The 18,896-nt window shown below is 34.0% G+C and overlaps 1 protein-coding gene across 1 annotated transcript; it reads left to right on the top strand.

Moving 5' to 3' along the window:
- Positions 1 to 10,675: 10,675 nt before the first annotated feature.
- On the top strand, positions 10,676 to 18,128 carry LOC140431934 (very long chain fatty acid elongase 1-like; the record flags this gene model as incomplete). Its single annotated transcript, XM_072519802.1, has 3 exons — positions 10,676 to 10,814; positions 15,891 to 16,081; positions 17,882 to 18,128. Coding segments are annotated over exons 1-3 (487 nt in total), but the record flags the coding sequence as incomplete, so codon positions are not given.
- Between the last annotated feature and the right edge of the window lie 768 nt (positions 18,129 to 18,896).

Below are 18,896 nucleotides of genomic sequence, written 5' to 3'. Positions count from 1 at the left end.
AGCTTTATCCATAAAAGATAATTATTATAATTTACACAACAATAAGCAAATTATATCTCAGGTTGAGACTCAGCTCTATCTCAAAAAAAGGCAGTGAATAAGTTAGTAGTAGACTTAGTCAATTAGAATAAATCAGAATTACTATAAATAAAGAAATAAAGAATAGATAAAATAAGAACATTATACTGTTCAATAAACAAGGCTTTTATACCTAGTAATGCAATTTTGAAATGAACAAAAACAAAAATGGTGCGGCTCCTAAGAAGTCTTTGTACCTAAAGAATTCGTACAATGTCAATAGAAAATGTCTTAACTCTCCAAACGTTGAAACCGTTATTTTATTATAACGTGGCGCAAATACATAAACAAATAAAGCTACGCAAGCTTTAAGCAAAAAGTATATCCCATAATCTATGGCAATAAACAGAAATCTCGAACTGGTAACACAATGATGGATAGGACTCTCAACATTATAAAAAGTGCAACAACTAAGTCCGAAATGATATCTACAATTGGACGTACCTTGGGGCCTTACATGTCCCAACCATACGTGTGTTTCGAACATCTTTAAAACAACTAGATTGTTCGAAGAAAGAAGAAAATGATGCTTTTGAGTATAAGGAATGGTAGCATTCCTCAACATACCGCTAACTTTCGCATGGTGAATAATTTCCTCTGGAAATAAATTCGGAATATCCAACTGATTATCCGGATTGGCAATACCGGATGGCAACGATTCCAATATACGAGGAAACGAGAGACTTTTTAAGTCTTGAACGATAAGCAATTCAGCTTGCTTTTTACGAACGTTTCTGATGAAACAAAATACAAATGCCTTTACTCGGCGTAAACGAGAAAGATAGGAGTACATTTTTAACATATGTACTCCAAATGCTAAATCTAGAGATGGGTGTAATGCAACTCTAGGAACTTTTGACCCAATTATGGTCGCAATATCTAAGTTATTAGATTCTATAAAATTGTCTCTGTCACGAGACGACAAAAATTTTGGCTCACAATGCCAAGATTTTGATCGAGCAAATGTATCGAAGTTAGCTCCCCGCGAAGCTGTATCGGCAGCGTCATCATCAGACACCCCATCATGTAAGTCGTGCAAAGAAAAATCCTTGGGTAAGGATTGAATATTAAAATGGACCTGAGGTCCAGAGAGATGTACATCATTAAAGGATAGACCCGTAGAAGAACTCGCGTTTGTATGAGCGTCACGAGTCTTGTAGGACTCTCTATCATTTACCACTGCAACAGGTGGAAGGGAATATGCAATACTGCTAAGGCCCGTAGGTAACGCCTTAGGGACAGTATCTACATGAGCTAAAGTCGAGGATAGCTGACCTGACGAACTAGGCGCCATCACACGAGTTGTTTGAGACGTGTATGTCTCGAAGGAAGGTTGAGGTTTTGAAAAAGATGAGTCTTTTGACATATGATTTTGAGAAGATTTAACTACATTGAGTAGATGGCATAAATCTGAAATAAGTGTGGGAGGTCTTTCCCCCACATGTAACCTAGAAGAACAATGGGATGCACTACCTACTTTATAATACGTAAAGGATGAGAGGACGGGCTCCCATATTATAAGTCCCATTGCCTTACAAAACAAATCATCTACAATGTTTCGATCCTCGCTATCTTCAGCGGAATCTACCAATAAGTTCTCGATTGCATCCTGTGCGCATTCATATTTATCATATTCAACCTGTAAATACTCACGACGAACTTTCAAAAGATAATCAATATCGACCAATGAAACATTTTCTGCAATCCAATTACAGTGACGAATAATTGCATTCTTTGCAGACCGTCTCTTGAATTTGAGTGTTTCCATTGTTTAGACAAAAATGGAGCAGCTAATATTTAAAACTGACAAGACAAAGAAGAAAAAGATTGTGAACGAGTAAAAGTAATTGTAAATCCCTGGATTTGTTACAGAAACAAACCAAAGAGATACTTGTATTAGTCGAAGGCAGGTCTCTATAATAAGACAACTACAAACAAAATAAAAAAGAACAGTCTCCACAGACCAGGTATCTTATCAAGGAAAAGAAATATCCCAACATAAAACGATTACAATCTGTTACTAATGTCCAAACAATCAGGAAAAATTCAACAAAGAAAAATGGTTGCATTAACCGAAAATATTTTTTCCACCCTCACAAAAACACCAGCGAATACAAAAGAAGAAATGTCTCTACAGACTGGGTATCTTTTTTCATAAAATAAATACCCCAATGTAAATGGTTATACTAACCGTAATAAGGTCTCTATCATAAGAAAACCCTAAACAAGTAAAAGTAAGAATGTCTTTCGGCAGACTGAGTATATGCTTAGACAAAAGAAATACTCCACTAAAAGCACTATGAAAAAATCAGCAAGAAATGGGTATACAAACCCGAAAAAGGTCTCTGTCATAAGAACACCTTTAAATAAAGTATATAAAAAAGAAATAGTCTTTCGACAGACTAGTTATCTTTCAGTATAAAAGAAGTCTCAATGTAAGATGGTTATAAAATCCTTAAAAAGGTCTCTGTAAAAAGAGCACCTTGAAAATTAATTAATGTAAAGTACAAAATCGTCTTTTTGCAGACAACTGGATATCTTTTAGTATAAAAGATATACCGTAATGTAAAATGGGTATAACAACCGCAAAAAGGCCTCTGTTAGAAGAGAACCTCGAAAAAGCAATGTAAAAAAAAGAAATAGTCTTTCGGCAGACTAGGTATCTTTTAGTAGAAAAGAAATATATATACAATAAATGGTTATAACAACCGCAAAAAGAAGGTCTCTGTCAGAAGAGCACCTGGAACAAAGAATGTAAAGAAGAAATAGTCTTTCGGCAGACTAGGTATCGTCTTTCGGCAGACGAGTAGGTATCTTTTTACATAAAACAAATACCTGACTATATAGTTATGATAACCGCAAAAAGGTATACAGTAAATAAACCTTGTACAACGTAAAAAGTAAAATGTCTTTCGGCAGACTGGGCAACTTTTCAGATAAAAGAAAACCCGACTATACTACGGTTGTGATAACCGCAATAAGGTCTCTAGCATAAGAGAACCTCGACAAAGAAATAGTCTTTCAGCAGACTAGGTATCGTCTTTCGGCAGACGACTGGGTAACTTTTTAGATAAAAGAAATACCCCAACAAATAGTTATCACAACCAACTAGGCTCCTACCATAAGGAACCCGTGAGCAAGACAAATAAAATGGTTATCATAATTGATAAGGTCCCTACCATAAGGAAACCGTAAACAACGACATATTAAATGGTTATCATAACCGACAAGGCTCCTACCACAAGGAAACCGCAACTAGATATGAAAAAGAACATGGCAAACAGGTATCTACTATCAGAAAACCTTAAACACACAAAAAAAAACAGAAAAAGAAGAAGAAAATCCGGCTCGAAGGACCATTATGTTGCGTTCTGCACATACGATGACCTCAATATAACAATTTTGGTCATCCTGAAGGGGGAGAGAAGATATTCTGTTCAATCTAGAACTCGCTGGTTTCCCCCTTTCAGATTGGGTATGTATATTAAAATAAAAGAAATGAAAGCAAGTGGACTGTATAAAACTCTATTTTAAAAAGAGGTGAAATAAACCATAAATATACATAACCCAATATACCTACAATTATAAATAAAGAAGAATATAAACTTAAAAGAAGAAGAATATATGTAGTACAAACTTACACACAAAAAGAGAACCATAAACAAAACAAAACTGTCGATTGTATATATACCACGTTATAGATAGAAATAATATACAAAAAATAAAAAATATGAATATATATGTCATATAAAAACAAATTATTAAACTCAATGCAAAAGTATACTCATAATACACATTATGAGTTAATATTAGGTAATAAAATACATAACACTGTGATATATATACAAAAAGAATAGTGAAATTATTATAATATAAAAAATATACAAATCTACATAAAGGTAATGAAATGTTCTCAATCAAGTTCAATCGCGATCGCGGCACAACAGATAAAAGTTCGAAGCAAATATGACATCTATATACCAAGTAAACGTACTTGATATATGCAGCAACAAAATTATGGTGTATTGTAGCTTACCCCATAAATCACAGCACCAACCGCTGTCCAACGACGTCTTCATCGACGTACACCAGGAACCACAAAATTTCTAATTTCAACTTTTCTACATCAAACCGACTTCCTCGGTCAAAGGACCGCTGGCAAGTGTCTTAAGGTACTCTTAACCCAAACGCACACACATGTGTGTGGTTTGAGAGATAAAACTCGACTCTGATTGTGTAGATGCATCGCTTATCTCAAATACACATCTGTTTCATTTTGCAGATTGCCTGTCTCGTAGCATGTAGTTTTTAACCCAGATGCACCCTTACACATGAAATCTTGATATACGGGGAGAATCAAAACTACCATAAAGTCTTAATATTTAATAAATGTTTATTAACAGTTGCGAAACTGCAACAACAGCCGTAATCAATCCGTTATTATATATATTAAATCAGTGCCTGGGGATTTATTTCTCTTTAGCGATTTAATTGCATCTCTGACTTCAGCGAGTAAGACAGTAGGTTCTCTAGAGTAGTCAGAGGGCCATTGAATGTCTGCTGGTACCTCGTTATTTTTATATAGCTCGCCACAGTAGTTTCGTCATGTTTCTAATATTTTGTCAGTATAGGTCTTTATATTACCTTCCTTATCTATTACAGACGACGTTTGAGATTTAAATTCTCTGACAAGGAGTTTGAACTTCTGAAATAAATCCCTCGGTTCATTTCAACAGCCCTGTTCCTATATCTCTCTGCATATTTGAGAGATGTAATCAGCTTTGTCTTTGCGGCAAAGCAATTCTTAAATTACAATAGAAAGAATTCACTATTATGTTTAACAATGATTCATCCATGGACCCGCGTTGAAAGTACGTATTGGTGACCTAGACAGTGGCTTCGTTTCTTTAAACAATAACATTTAAGCTAACATTGAAATGACGTAGGTATTTAGATATTTATAGTAACAAATAGTTAATAAACCCTTTAACATCTCTTAAATACCACTTGGGATTTTTATTATAATATATGGCGATCCTGCAAACACAAGGCTGATCTTCTGATCCGGAGCATTAATAGAAATAGTTATAACAAATTGGAAACACAGGCGGAAAATGGACATTGGACAATCCTGTGTGGACTGAAAGAAAAAGACTGGAGAAAATACACAGTGTATATACATAATATGTAAATAAAAATTTAATTTATTTTTATAAAAACCTCCTTCGAATTGTTTCATTGAATATTTAATGTTTATCTATACATATTATCGAACGTTAATTTTTTTTAATATCTCTATTAGTATGAAATTTTATTATATATTATTATCGATTTTTATGTCAAGTTGTTGTTATATGGATTTACAGTTGGTATTGTTTGAAATATTTATATTTCCGTTTTTTAAATCAGGAAAGGAAATGCTGTTCAAATGAATACTACCGACATTCTCGAAAGCCAATGGGGTTGTATTTCCATTATTCGACGTCTTGTACTGTTCCGACATTTTTTGAAGGTAAGCAAGCACAACTCGTTCATCTGTATTTGTTACCTTTTGCTCTTCCATCCATTTAATCAACTTGTCATATTCTTTTTGAAAAGCGTCTTCCGAGTTTTGTGTTATTAACCGTGATTCTGCTTTACTATTTAAGTAATTAATGTTAGAACTCATTTTTAAACAATATACAACCAGTATATTGCTATAATAAGCGTTTAAACACTTATTTGCTCAACAGTAACGTTTTGAGGATGGTTTCTTTCTAGGAAAACGCCGTGCAACTATAAAACAGTATATTTGTTTTGTAAAACGTAAACCGTTATAAAAGCCAAAACGTAGAAAAATAATTTATTTTATAGTTGTGGTTTAATCCTAAGAAAAAATTTGCTCACGAAGCAGATATTAATCACAACCACAGACGATTAATCTGACCAAAGATTTGAAAGACCAAAATTACTTACCCTATTGCCGTGTCTAATAATCGTTTCTTCTAAAGCATGCACCCATTTTTGTCGTTCTTCCGCGTCTCTAGCTTGGAAGTGAAAGGTCTTGTGATCAACGGTAACTGTAAACGTGCTGTCATCTTCGTCGTCGATACCGATAACCGCCCCTTTTAACCGAACGCAGCCCCTCCGAACGCCACGCATCATTTTTTCTTTAGACTGCAAAAAAAAAAGAAAAGCTTAAATAAATAATAATTATAAATAATATTTTAATAAAAAGTTTTAGTGTATTAGTTATGCCTTGATGTCCTGGCGGTTGGTTGCGACGTAAATTTAATATTCACTGGAACAAAAACTTAAAAAACCAGATAATTCTAAAATAGGAAGCCCAAACTAAGAAAAATTTTTTGTAGTATTTGTACGTTTGTAAAATAAAAAGAATATAAATTTTTGTTGTGTAAAATATTTCCTGTGGAAGATTTTAAAATTGTGGGATACATGGCAGATAGTCTTCTAACGCTAATTTCTGGATTGTCCTCAACTTCCATTAAAATAACATCTTCAGGTGCTGCTGTTACATCTTCTTTGTCAACCATTTTCCATCCACTCCTGAATGTAGGTCTCTCCCAATTGCTTCCATCTTTCTCTATATTGCGCCAATCTAATCCACTGTTTGCCTGCCACTGTTCTTATGTCATCTACCCATCTTTTTTGAGGTCTTCCCATGCTTCTTGTTGTCGTCCTTGGTCTCAATTCTAGAATTCTCCGTGTCCACCTGTTCTCATTATATCGGGCTACGTGACCTGCCCAGCGCCATTTCATTTTTGTAATTTCTTCCACAATATCCCTAATCTTCGTTCTACGTCTTATCTCGGTGTTTCTAATATTGTCAATTAGTGATATTCCAAGCATGACGCGTTCCGTTGCTCTTTGCGTTGTTTCTAATTTTTTAGCAGATTTTTTGGTAAGGGCTACTGTCTCCAAGCCGTAAGTACAAACTGGTAGTATGCATGTGTTATACACCTTTTTCTTTAAGTTTACGGGAATGGAGGTGTTTTTCAAGATATATGCTAATTTGCCAAAAGGGATAACATAACATAACATAACCTAGATATACATAATGTTCAACATTTTCTATGGTATGATTTTGTATTGTTATATTTGTCTCGGCTCAGTATTTTTGTTTTGCTGTAGTTCATTTTTAAGCCTACCGCTCCTGAAACTGCATATTATCGGCTATTAACACTATGTCATCTGCGAATCGCAAGTGGTTTAAGTATGATCCGTCGACGTGGATACCCTTATTGTTCCATTCTAGTTTCTTAAAAATGTCTTGGCTGTTACATAGTCATGCCTTTCTCTTTCATTACTTTTTGAGACCACTGAACCTATTTCTCTTAATCGTTGATCATTATCATCATCATAATCAATGGCCCTACAACTCTTCGTGAGTCTTTGCCGCGTTTACTATTTCCTTCCATGTTTGTCGGTCCTGTGCCAGTAATTCCCATTGTCGCACTCCCATTTTCTCTAGATTTTCTTTGACTGCATCTTTCCACCTTTTTCTAGGCCGCCCTACAGACCTTCTTCCCTCTGGCCTTTCCCAGAACACATTGTTTATAAGGCGATTGTCGTTACTGGGTATCACATGCCCTGCCTATTGGCCTTTATATATCTGACTAGATTTTCTTTTCCGAATAGAGACTCTAGCTCGTTATTGTATCTGCCCCTCCATTCGTTTGTCACGCTGTCTCTGCAAGGGTCATATATCATTCGAAGAATTTTACGTTCCCACACCAGCAATTTATTTATTTCTCTTTTTGTTAGCGTCCATGTTTCGCTTCCATACGCAACTGCTGGTCGTATTATGGTCTTATATATCCGGATTTTTGTACCTCGTGAAAGAAGTTTTGACTTCGTTAGATGTTGCATTGCAAAGAAAGATCTGTTTCCTGCCATTATTCTCGTTTCAACTTCTCGCTCTAAGTTGTGATCATTTATAGTAATGTTTTTCCTTATTCGCCGTCGTTCTTGTTTTGAGACGACCGTGTATTTTAATCGTTGATGAAGAGCTGTAAATATTGAGTGAGTGGGATCATAATTGGGAAATATTTAGGGTATCTACGTTGTGCAAATTTTCAAATAGATTTTTCTCAACAACGGTGTATCCTATCGACTTAGAGTAAGAGTAACTTTTAGTACTAGAATACCTAACAATTTAATAATCTAGCATTACGAATGCTTAAAAGGTAAAGACAAAAAAGTTATCTGGTGAAATAACCGTTGACTTACCCAAAACGGACACCTATGATAGGTACTAGAAATTAGGAATTTATGAAATCGATTTAACTATTTAGGATAAATAATTGTACCAGATTTCCTATATAAAAGCGTTTTGGAGGTATTTAAAAAAGGCGCCAAAAAGCAAAATCACCAAAGAGCTCTAGCTCCCTTAGGAAGCATTTTCGAAATAGGTGAATGAGTTTAAATTATCTTAAAATCATCTGAGGAATCTCCGGTCTTCGTTTGTCAGGAGAGTTTCTGGACAACCTGTATATGTATATATATATATATATATATATATATATATATACTTAGCTAGTTATATATAGTGCGTAGTCCTTATCGCAATTAGTTTTATGTAAATTAAGTAAAATGCATATACAAAAAATATTTTTCATATTTTAAATATGCCTACATACACTGCTCTAATTTAAACAAATAAGTAAATATAACAAAACAACGAGAAATAACATATAAAACCTAGGCCAAGAAAATTAGGGAGAACAACAATACAAATGAAACCTTAATATTAGGATACTAGCAAATTGAAAGAGTAAAAACTACAAGACCTTGGGAACACAACTTAATAAAAATAAAAAAGTTCTGTAGTAGAAGAGATTTAACAATAGCTCGTAAAAATACATTTGACTAAATGTTATGTATCTTCTTTTACTTCTTCAAGTGCCATCTCCGTGGCGGAGGTCGGCAATCATCATAGCTATTCGGATTTTTGAGACGGCTGCTCTGAAAAGTTTTTTGATGTACATCCGTACCACTCTCTCAGGTTGTGCAGCCATGACATTCTACGCCTCCCTATGCTTCTCTTTCCTTGGATCTTTCCCTGCATCATCAGTTGCAACAAGGTGTATTTCTCTCCACGAGCAATATGTCCGAGATATTCCAATTTTCTTGTTTTAATGTATTTAAAATTTTGGCGTATTTGCATCATCTTGGCGTGCTGTACTCGATCAAACGCTTTCTCGTAATCAACCAGATATGCGTATACGTCTCAGTTGACGTCTCTGCATCTCTGGAATAAGACTTGCACTAAGAACAAAGCCTCTTTAGTACCAACAGCATTTGTGAACCCGAACTGGTTGGGGGAAATAGTTTGAGTAGTTCTGCTTGTATATTATCAGGGCCTGCCGCTTTGCCATCCTTTAACTGTGTTATTGCGGAATAAACTTCCTGCTGTAATATTCTTGGTCCACTTCTTGGTATCATTTACCTCTTCTTCTAGCTCAAAGGTGTTATCTCTTTGGTCTTCAAATAGTTTTTCTAGATATTCTTTCCAGATCTTATTCTTTTTTACGTTTTACTCTGTTTGTCCAAGATGATGTTTCCATCATAATCAGTTATATTTCCTTTGTGCCTTCGTCTTAGTCCCCGTGTGAGTTCTTTAACTTTCCTAAAACCAATATACGACAATTATAAAACATTCTTGGAAGCAGGCACATCTGAATGAGTATGGTATCAACATAAAAGGAGAGAAGCTCAGTCATTTGAGACTAGCAGCTGACATGTTTCTTATAGCCGATCGTATGGATGATGCAATAATAATGTTGGAAAAATTAAATCAAGCTTCTTTGAAGGTCGGACTAAAGATTTAAAGACTAAATAGTAATATTGCTGTTGATGGAAAGGATATTGAGCAGACTGCGTCGTATAGATACTTAGGACATGAAATTTGGTGGGGCAAAGATAACCAGACATGTGAGCACCTCCTTCGCATAATGTTAACCTGGCAGCATTTGGTAAATTAAAAGTATGTATCAGAAGGAAAATTTCTGATCAGTGTGTGATACATGTACTCACTGATGGGGCGGAAGCACTAACACCCACAAAAAGGTAGTAAAACAAGATTCGCGTGACTCAAGAGGGCTGTAGAGCGCCAGATGTTGGGTGTCTCTCCGAGATACCGAATCCCAATCGAAGAAATACGTCGTAGAACAAAAATAATAGACGTTATTAAAAGAATCACGTTGCTAAAATGGAATTGGACAAGGCACGTCACCAGATTACCTGACAACTGATGGAAAAGACTCTGGTTTGGAGGCAAACCAGAAGCACTGCAGACAGGGGCCACCCATCAACCAGATTGGCTGATGACCTGAAGCGTATAAGCCATAATTGGATGCAAGTCCCACAAGACAGACAGATAAAGAGCTGAGAGGGACCTATGTCCAGCAGCGGACGCGTAAAGTTTTATGAAGGTTACAAGTTTCACCAATTTAAATCACGTCAGCGTTGACTAGTAAAAGTTTCCCCCCAACTACTACGAGCAGTGTATTAGAAATAACTAATTATATTAAAAATAATACTGCTGCTACAAACATAGTGTAATTATTGTTGCAAACATAATTTGCAGACCGTAAAAACAGTTGCTGTCGGTGCTTACTAATTGTTTTACTGCCAATATAAAATCCCACACAAAAAACTCCATTGAGAGTTACAGCACTCGTTCAAAATGGATTACCTTACTAGAAAATATGAAGAACTTATGGAAAAACATTCTGGTAACATATTTCATTTTTTTTTGAAATTTGCAAATATTTATAATATTGATATTATCATGATTGTTAGAATAAAATGTTAACCAGTCAATAATACCTTCATAGATTTCTTATTTATTACTATCTCTATTTTGATTCACTTTAATAACCATTTTATTATCAAAGTTAAAGGGTATAATGAGAATTATTAACTTTCTTATATCTAAACAACCCCGTAACATATCTTTTGGTTAAAAGCCTTCCCTTTTAACCCCGAATAATTAAAAACTCTTGGACAAACATTTTTAAAACCAACGGACCATCTAAGTAGATAATTATTTTTTTTTTCAATTATTATATATCGGTTTACAGGAGCTCCCTCTTTCGTTTGTTATTCTTTATCTTCCAAACACCTCTATGTCGATTCCATTCAAAAGTTTCTGTGGGCATGGGCAACTTCTTTTACTTTTATTATCTTGTGATAGTCTTTTCCAGTGTTCAGACCTGTGAGATTTTTATACCACAATAATTATTTTCTGTATAAGTTCTTGTTCACTTTCTTTTATTACGAGTTGTTGTTGTTTTACGATGGGTACATATTCCTAAATTATTGTCTAAATTTGCTTCGTTCTATTCCGCTATCAATTTTCTTATTACGAAATTTATCATCAGACCAAACCCATCCATCATAGTCATAGTCATAGTCATCTTTATTCATCCTTTAAGACATTCAAAATAAATGTATAGGATACGTCACTACAGAATTTGGTATAAAAAACATTAATGTGTATAATACAATATTCACAGTGTAAAAAAATTGACCAAACATAAAATATATAAAATAACATTTTTATAAGCAAAATATGAAGCTATTGCAGTTTGTCCTCAAGATATTCATTTATAGAATAATATGCTTTTCTTAAGAGTAAATTTCTTTCACAGTTTTTGGCAAATGATTGTATAAGGTCAGTCCCATATATCTGAAGCAATTTTGAAATTTGGATGTTCTGTGTTTAGGAACTCGTAAAGATTCAGCACTTTTATGGTCAGTTGGTAACAATTTTACTTGTACATTCTCACAGTTTGTCTTAGTTATTATGAAACTCTTGATGTGGTCCTCATTTACACTATCCGGAACTTTTGAGATGAATAGCCACAATTTTTTGTCTGGTTTTTCGGATTTTCCATGGAAATCCTTATCACCAATTCCAGTTCCCATTATTTTCTTGCGTCTTGTTGTCACAATCTGATATCCTTCATCGTCGGCTTTATTCTCTGAACTCCCTGTTGTAATATGATTAAGATTTATTTTTGTGCTTTCCTCATTCTCAACAACTAAATTTGTAATGTAGTCACATGTTTGTTTGGTTTGAATTTCCATTAATTGTGCATTTAATTTGTTTGCAGTAATTTTTGAAATGCCCTGTATATTGGAATTCCTTTCAACATGTTGGGTGTTTTTATCATTAAAATTTTTATTTGAGTCAGTTTCATTGTTTGTTTTGTATTTAGAATTAGTCAACTGGACACTGGCCGTCTTATCTTCATTACCTTGAGTTTTTATTAAACCCTCATTAACAGTTGAGTTGGGTTTTTGTGAGATTCTGGTTCTGGTTATTTCTGATTTCAATAAATTTAATTTTTCTAGCAAGTGTTCATTATTTGATTTTAATAGATTATTGTTATTTAATAATAAATTGTACTTATCATCTTTTTCAGCTAACAGCCTTTTTAACCACTGATTTTCTATCGCTATGGCACTAAATGATTCGATGGGTTGTCCATCACTATTTTGGCAACAAATTACACCTGAATCTCCTATCTTGAAGAATTTCACTTTGTTTTTCACTGCACATGAGATGTGATAACTATTTCCACATACTATACAAACGAGTATTTTATTAGGCTTAGTTTGACAACATTTAAATGTATTCTCTTCAAAATCTACCTCTTTTACTACAGAGAGAGGTGACGGCACATTTTTACTTTCCGCCATCTTGGATGTTGAACAACTTCGTTGTTCGTTGAACAACTTCAAGATGAACATCCCGAACTCCTCAAGAAACTTCCACTCCGATGAAATTCTTCTTCTTCCTCTTTATAAGCAATTCTGGTTGTTCATTGACGGATTAAAACCTCTATGGAAGGTTGTCACTCCATCTTTTGAGCGGTCGTCGGATACTTCTTCTGCCAATTGGTGACTTATCTCTTGCTATTTTGATATATAATCTATATCTATTTCGTTCTTCTTTTCTATTTTGTGTCCCTTCATTTATACACTGTACGTTATATGTTCTTCTAATGTCTTTACTTCTCTTTCGATCCCTCAGCGTATTTCCTGCAATTCTTCTCAACTCATCTCTTCCGTTTCCAGTAGCCTTTGCGTTATCTCGGGCTTTCTGAGGCATATGCCATTATTGTTCTTACACTGGCTTTATAAATTCTTGACTTTATCTCAATGTTATTGTGTCTGCTTCGTCATATAGTGTTATTAAGGCATCCTGCTAGTCCATTTGCTTTTTGTACTTGATCTCCCACTCCAGGTCTCCATAGCTAGACAGTGTAATTCCCATTTTATTCTTATTTCCATTATTTTATTATTTTATTTCCATTACTGGTTCAATACTGATGCATCTATGATGCCATACAGACTCCTATTGTTTTAGTTTTCTGAGATGAGATTCTTCTTCTTCTTCTTTCTTCTTGTATGTAGGCTTAAAGCCTGTTTCTTCTTCAATATTAGCCTCTTAAATTGTCTAAATTATCGCACCATCTTTTTCTTGGTCTGCCAATACTTCTTTTCTGCTGATATTATCATATTGCATTTCTTGTCTGTTGTATTGAAGATGTTTGTTAATCTTTGGAGCTCGTCTTCTCTCTTGGCGATTAATGCGGCGTAGTCTGCATAACATAATGTTTGGATATCTTTGTTCCCAATTCTGTAGCCCATGACCTTTACGTACTGCTTGTATTATTTCGTCTATTATTATATTAAAGAGAAGTGGACTTAAAGAGTCACCCTGTCTGACTCCGCTTTGTACTGGTATACACTGTGAGATGTAATTGTCATATTAAATTCTTTTGCTGTTATGTTAAATCTGTGGACCAGTCTTTGCAGACTATCTTCATCTTGGGCTATCAATATTGCGTCGTCTGCGTAACAGAGTATTTTTATTTCTTTGTTTCCCATTCTGTATCCGATGAAATTGTAGTGTCATATTTCAAAAGTGCTCTTGATATATCGCTGGATTCTGCAATTTTTCCATTTTTCGGTGATTCCCATGCGTTGATAGTATTATTTTTTTATTCGTATAGAGAATCTACTCACTCAGACGTTTGCTATATTAAGATCTTCATTCCCTTGGAAGGATTTTTTTTTGAAAATTAAAAAGGTAGTATAAAAACTTATTTTTTTATTAAAAAGGTAGTATAAAAACGTTTTCGGTCATGTCAAGACTATCATCAATGATGATCTTGGTACATTTGTAAATAGTGCCTACTGGAAATAGCGACGAAATTTTCAGTATTTCCTGTATAAATAGCGCGCCATCTCTTTTTTTTTTCATAACAGCATATTCAAGTATTATATCCATTATTTTGGTTTTATTGATTATCTTGTTACTCCTTTTGTTCCTTCATTATAATTATACAACTTTCCGCACGTGCACTTCAATTTAGGTAGGTATTTATTCTTGAGCAGTTTCTTTAATTCTTCTTTTCTTTTATGTTCCTTATGTTGTTGATATACCTTTGTTTTTCCTTTATTATGTACCTCGTAATTCGTAATTCTATCAATACGGTTTTATTCTTAGAAGTGGTCCGCAACTTAAAAGGCGGCATCACTCAAAACATAATTTTTGTTTGTTTGTAGTACTTATTAGGGTTATTTAATATTTTTAGTGGGAAATAAGTCAGCTGTTTATTTTAAAATACGTTTATTTGACGCTTCGATATACATTTCGTAAATCGTTCTCAAAATAAAAAATTATAATAATTAAATTTTATGACTCATTTATATTGACAATTCAGTTAGTTGTTACCCTACAGGGCTAGGGCTCCTTTTTTCGAACTGGGAAATTGTACGTTCTCTTAAAAAATGTAATCCTTTATCATCGACCTAGTGTCTTAATAATATAATGTTCGTTACTCAAATTATATAATTTAAGGGTCATCTGGCCTCATTATGTGGCTAGTTCCAACTACTATATAGGCGTTTTTCACTGATGATGATCTGATAGGACCGAAAACGTTCTTAAAATTTATAAATCCATTTTCGATCATTTTTAAAAATTTTAATAAAATTTTATATCATTTTACAAAAAGATGTTTTTACTTCATTGTAAGATAAACTATGGTATGCAACCAACCACTGGGAATTTCCCTTTTACATTTTATAATGAATCTTCCTGGTAGAAACAACATATAATTTGTTGAATCAATTCATTAGAAAAAGTATAATATCACATGCCATAACTTTTTAAAACATGCCACACAAAAAAAAATTATGACATTGATCTTATATTAACAATAATTGTACATACGGATTACTTTTTTATTAATATTTTGAACCACTATAGTATCACTACCTTATTATCCTTGAACTATACTTATATTTTTTTCTTTTCAATGATAAATTGGAATTATTAAGTTAAAAAACTTTATTTTCATTCCTTGGTAATTATAAATTAATTATTTTATTTATATTACATTTCATTACATTAGTAATATTATAATGAATGTAAGTACCTACGCAATACACGAATATAGAAGGTGCCAATAATAATTCTTCTTCTTCTTCCTCTTTATAAGCAATTCTGCTTGTTCATTGGCGGATTAATATCTCTATTGGAAGGTTGTCACTCCATCCTTTGCGCGGTCGTCGGATACTTCTTCTGCCGATTGGTGACTTTTTTAATAACATTTTAACGACACTTGGATAAATTTCTGTAAGAAATGTATCCTGTATTCGTTTCCCACTCTTCCAGTCTAGGACGCCTTCTGCGCGCGCAGTCTCGTTATTTAATAACCAGACCTCGTATTATTTGAATCAATACTTTATATTTATAAATCAACATAAAATATTTTTCTTTATTGTTTTAGATACGAGAGTACAAAACTGGCTATTTATGGATAGTCCTGTTTCCAACCATTTATATAGTACTAACTTACTTATTTACGGTATTATACCTCTTACCAAAGTTTATGCAAAACAGAAAGCCTTTGAGCTGACTACAATTATCAGAGCTTACAACGTATCTCAAGTGGCAGCATGTTGCTATCTGATTTATATGGTGAGTACACAATCGATAGTTTTAGCGTTTTGTTTATTAAGAACGATATCTTTGCATGTGCTTTAGTATTTTTTTAGTCGATATATCTATAGACTGTGCGTCATTAAAAAGAAGCCACCTAAAATTTTTAGCATTTTTTAATTTTTACAAACCCTAAAAAAAATTAATTGTCATTAGATGTTTGTGTAATGTTTAAGAATATGTTCTAAAGCAGTATGCACCTACTTCTTAAATAGCAATTGTCAAAAAAATACTTCTCCCAAATTAAAGATTTTAATGGGAAAACTCAAAATTAACATTTTAATTTTTTCTGGTTTCTTTATAAAAATTACAATAAAGTCGTCATTTTTAATATTCTGTATTATCACCTCTATTTTCAATTACACTCCTCATTCAACTTTAATTAAATTGATCAAATTCTAGATGTTGTCTTGAGGAAAAGCTTCCAATTCTTCCATGAGGTAATCTGTTTCTTACTTTTCGTTTGAGTTGATCCAAACATGCTCAATCGGATCCAAATCTGGTCTTTGAGCCGGCAAATTCATTTTTGGCACACCGACGGTGTCCAGGTGTTACGTTCCCATCCTGGCTACGTGTGGTCGGGCGTTGTCTTGCATGAAAATAAAGTTTTTTACCCACAAACTTTCTATATTAAGGACCATTCCTCCTAAATTTCAATGACATGCAATAAATGCACGTGGTATTCCACGTTTAGGAATATTCAGACATGGTATTTCCTGTTCGCATTCCGCTATTGTTCTATAAATGGTTCTGCGTGAAATGTTTTCATTTTGGAATATTCGTCAGATTTCAGCTTTGGATACCCGCCCAACCAAGTTGTAGATACTTTTTCTTATCTCTAATTTACGACATCTTAAAGCAAAAACTTCAAAATAAAATAAAGCTTAACTGTTAGTAACTAAGCTTCTGTTTATAAGTAAAATATATAGCGCACTTTTGGTAGTCGTCTTGTTTATTTTTTCTATCTTAATATCATATATATTCTTTATATCCTCCTCTTTCATCATTAGCTACGTCGCATGTTACAATTCGGCTAGTTGTTTATTTTGTAGACAGTCAAAGGCCTTTTTCAGGTCAATAAAGCAAATTAACATAACGATTCTGTAAAGTATCTTTCTGGTAGTTGCCTTTTTTGTTTTTTTCTATCTTAATATAATCGTTATCCTCACCCTATCATTTAACATATCACACACTCCACTCGGACCAATAACAACGGATATATGATGTAATGCCCTGTTTGTGTTTTCTGTCTTAACATACTCGCTATTTCCTCTCATTCCCAACGATGTAGAATACGTCATAATCCGATGACCTACTCTACCCCCACCTCAAAAATTACTAGAGCCAACCTTATATTTTGGTGGAGGCGCCGCGCAGGCTAATTCTTATAAGCGCATCCACCAAATCGCAGATTTGAGTCCCGTGCTATCATAGCCCCGTTACTTCTGTTTCCGAAGGCAACTTGATATTCTTTTGTTTTTACTAATATTTTTTAATATTAACGCCAATGGATTTTGTGCCAAAACTTTTATAGGAAATACGTTGAAGGCAAAGATAAACGGAATAAAGTACTTAAAGAAGAGAAAATTCCAAACTGTATCAGAGTACCAAATCATTGCTTCTTTTGTAGTTCAAAGACTTATTTATGTTATAGTATTCAATTTATTTAATTTTCCCGTTTGTCCAACATTAACTTTTAGGCAAACACCACCAATTAATTTTTACGCAACATTTTTGGTTATTTATTTGATTACACTATCGATAAACATTGTTTTTAAGATGTCTACATCTGGATGGATTCAAGGTGACTACAGTTTCGGGTGCCAAACTATTGACTATTCAAGCGCACCAAATGCTGTAAGACTAGTTAAAGCATTTTACCTGGTATACTGGTTAAAGTTTTACGAATTGTTCGAGACGGTACTTTTTGGACTAAGAAAAAAATTCAGACAAATTTCACCATTGCACGTTTATCACCATGCTTCCTCTTTAAGCCTTGCCTTTCTAGCAGCCAAGTTTATTGGAGGTAAGTACCATTGTTACATTTATAATAAAAATTGTATATAATAAATTATAAGCCGACCACAGATCGTAAACGAGAGAAACTACAGAAGTGGTTTTTCTCGAGAAAAAATTCGAGTTAGAGTTTTCGACTTACGGGCGGATTTTTATTCGACATAAGTCGAGAAGTAAAATTCAAGTTACAGAGGTAACAAACTTTCTCTAGATACACTCGCGATCATAAAATCCGGGTCACCTTGAAAATCACCGATATTTCATTTTTAACGAGCTTTATCGTAAATAATAATAACACAAATACAAACTAATACATGTTTCTGATAATTGTTGCGGTTTCCTTTGTAACAAAGAATTCCAATGGTGCCGATTTCGCGGTAAAGTGCACACTTCCCAAAATGAACGCTACCTGTAACTCCGCTTGTTTTAAATGTCTCGTTTGTACTTCGACTTTCTGTTCAAATGCAACGGACAAACGTATATATATTGCCACCATTAGTGTTTATTAGTGCCATTATTAGTGTTTATTTTTTGACAAAAATGCCTTTGACTGTTGTTGAAACGGCACAAATTGTTGCACTTGTGGAAGACGGTCACACTCAACAGCAAGTCGCAAGAACTGTTGGCGTAAGCCTTTCTACGGTTTCAACGAGTGCTTCAACGCTTTCAGGAGGCAAATTTGCTAACCAGGCGACCAGTCTCTGGACGAAGAAGAACGACCAAGGCACTAGATGACCGTTTCCTTTTGTTTCAGGCTTTACGAAACCGGACCTCAACT

This window comes from Diabrotica undecimpunctata, unplaced genomic scaffold (assembly GCF_040954645.1).
Source record: "Diabrotica undecimpunctata isolate CICGRU unplaced genomic scaffold, icDiaUnde3 ctg00002303.1, whole genome shotgun sequence".
NCBI lineage: Eukaryota > Metazoa > Arthropoda > Insecta > Coleoptera > Chrysomelidae > Diabrotica > Diabrotica undecimpunctata.
This window is presented reverse-complemented; position numbering and strand designations above follow the sequence as displayed.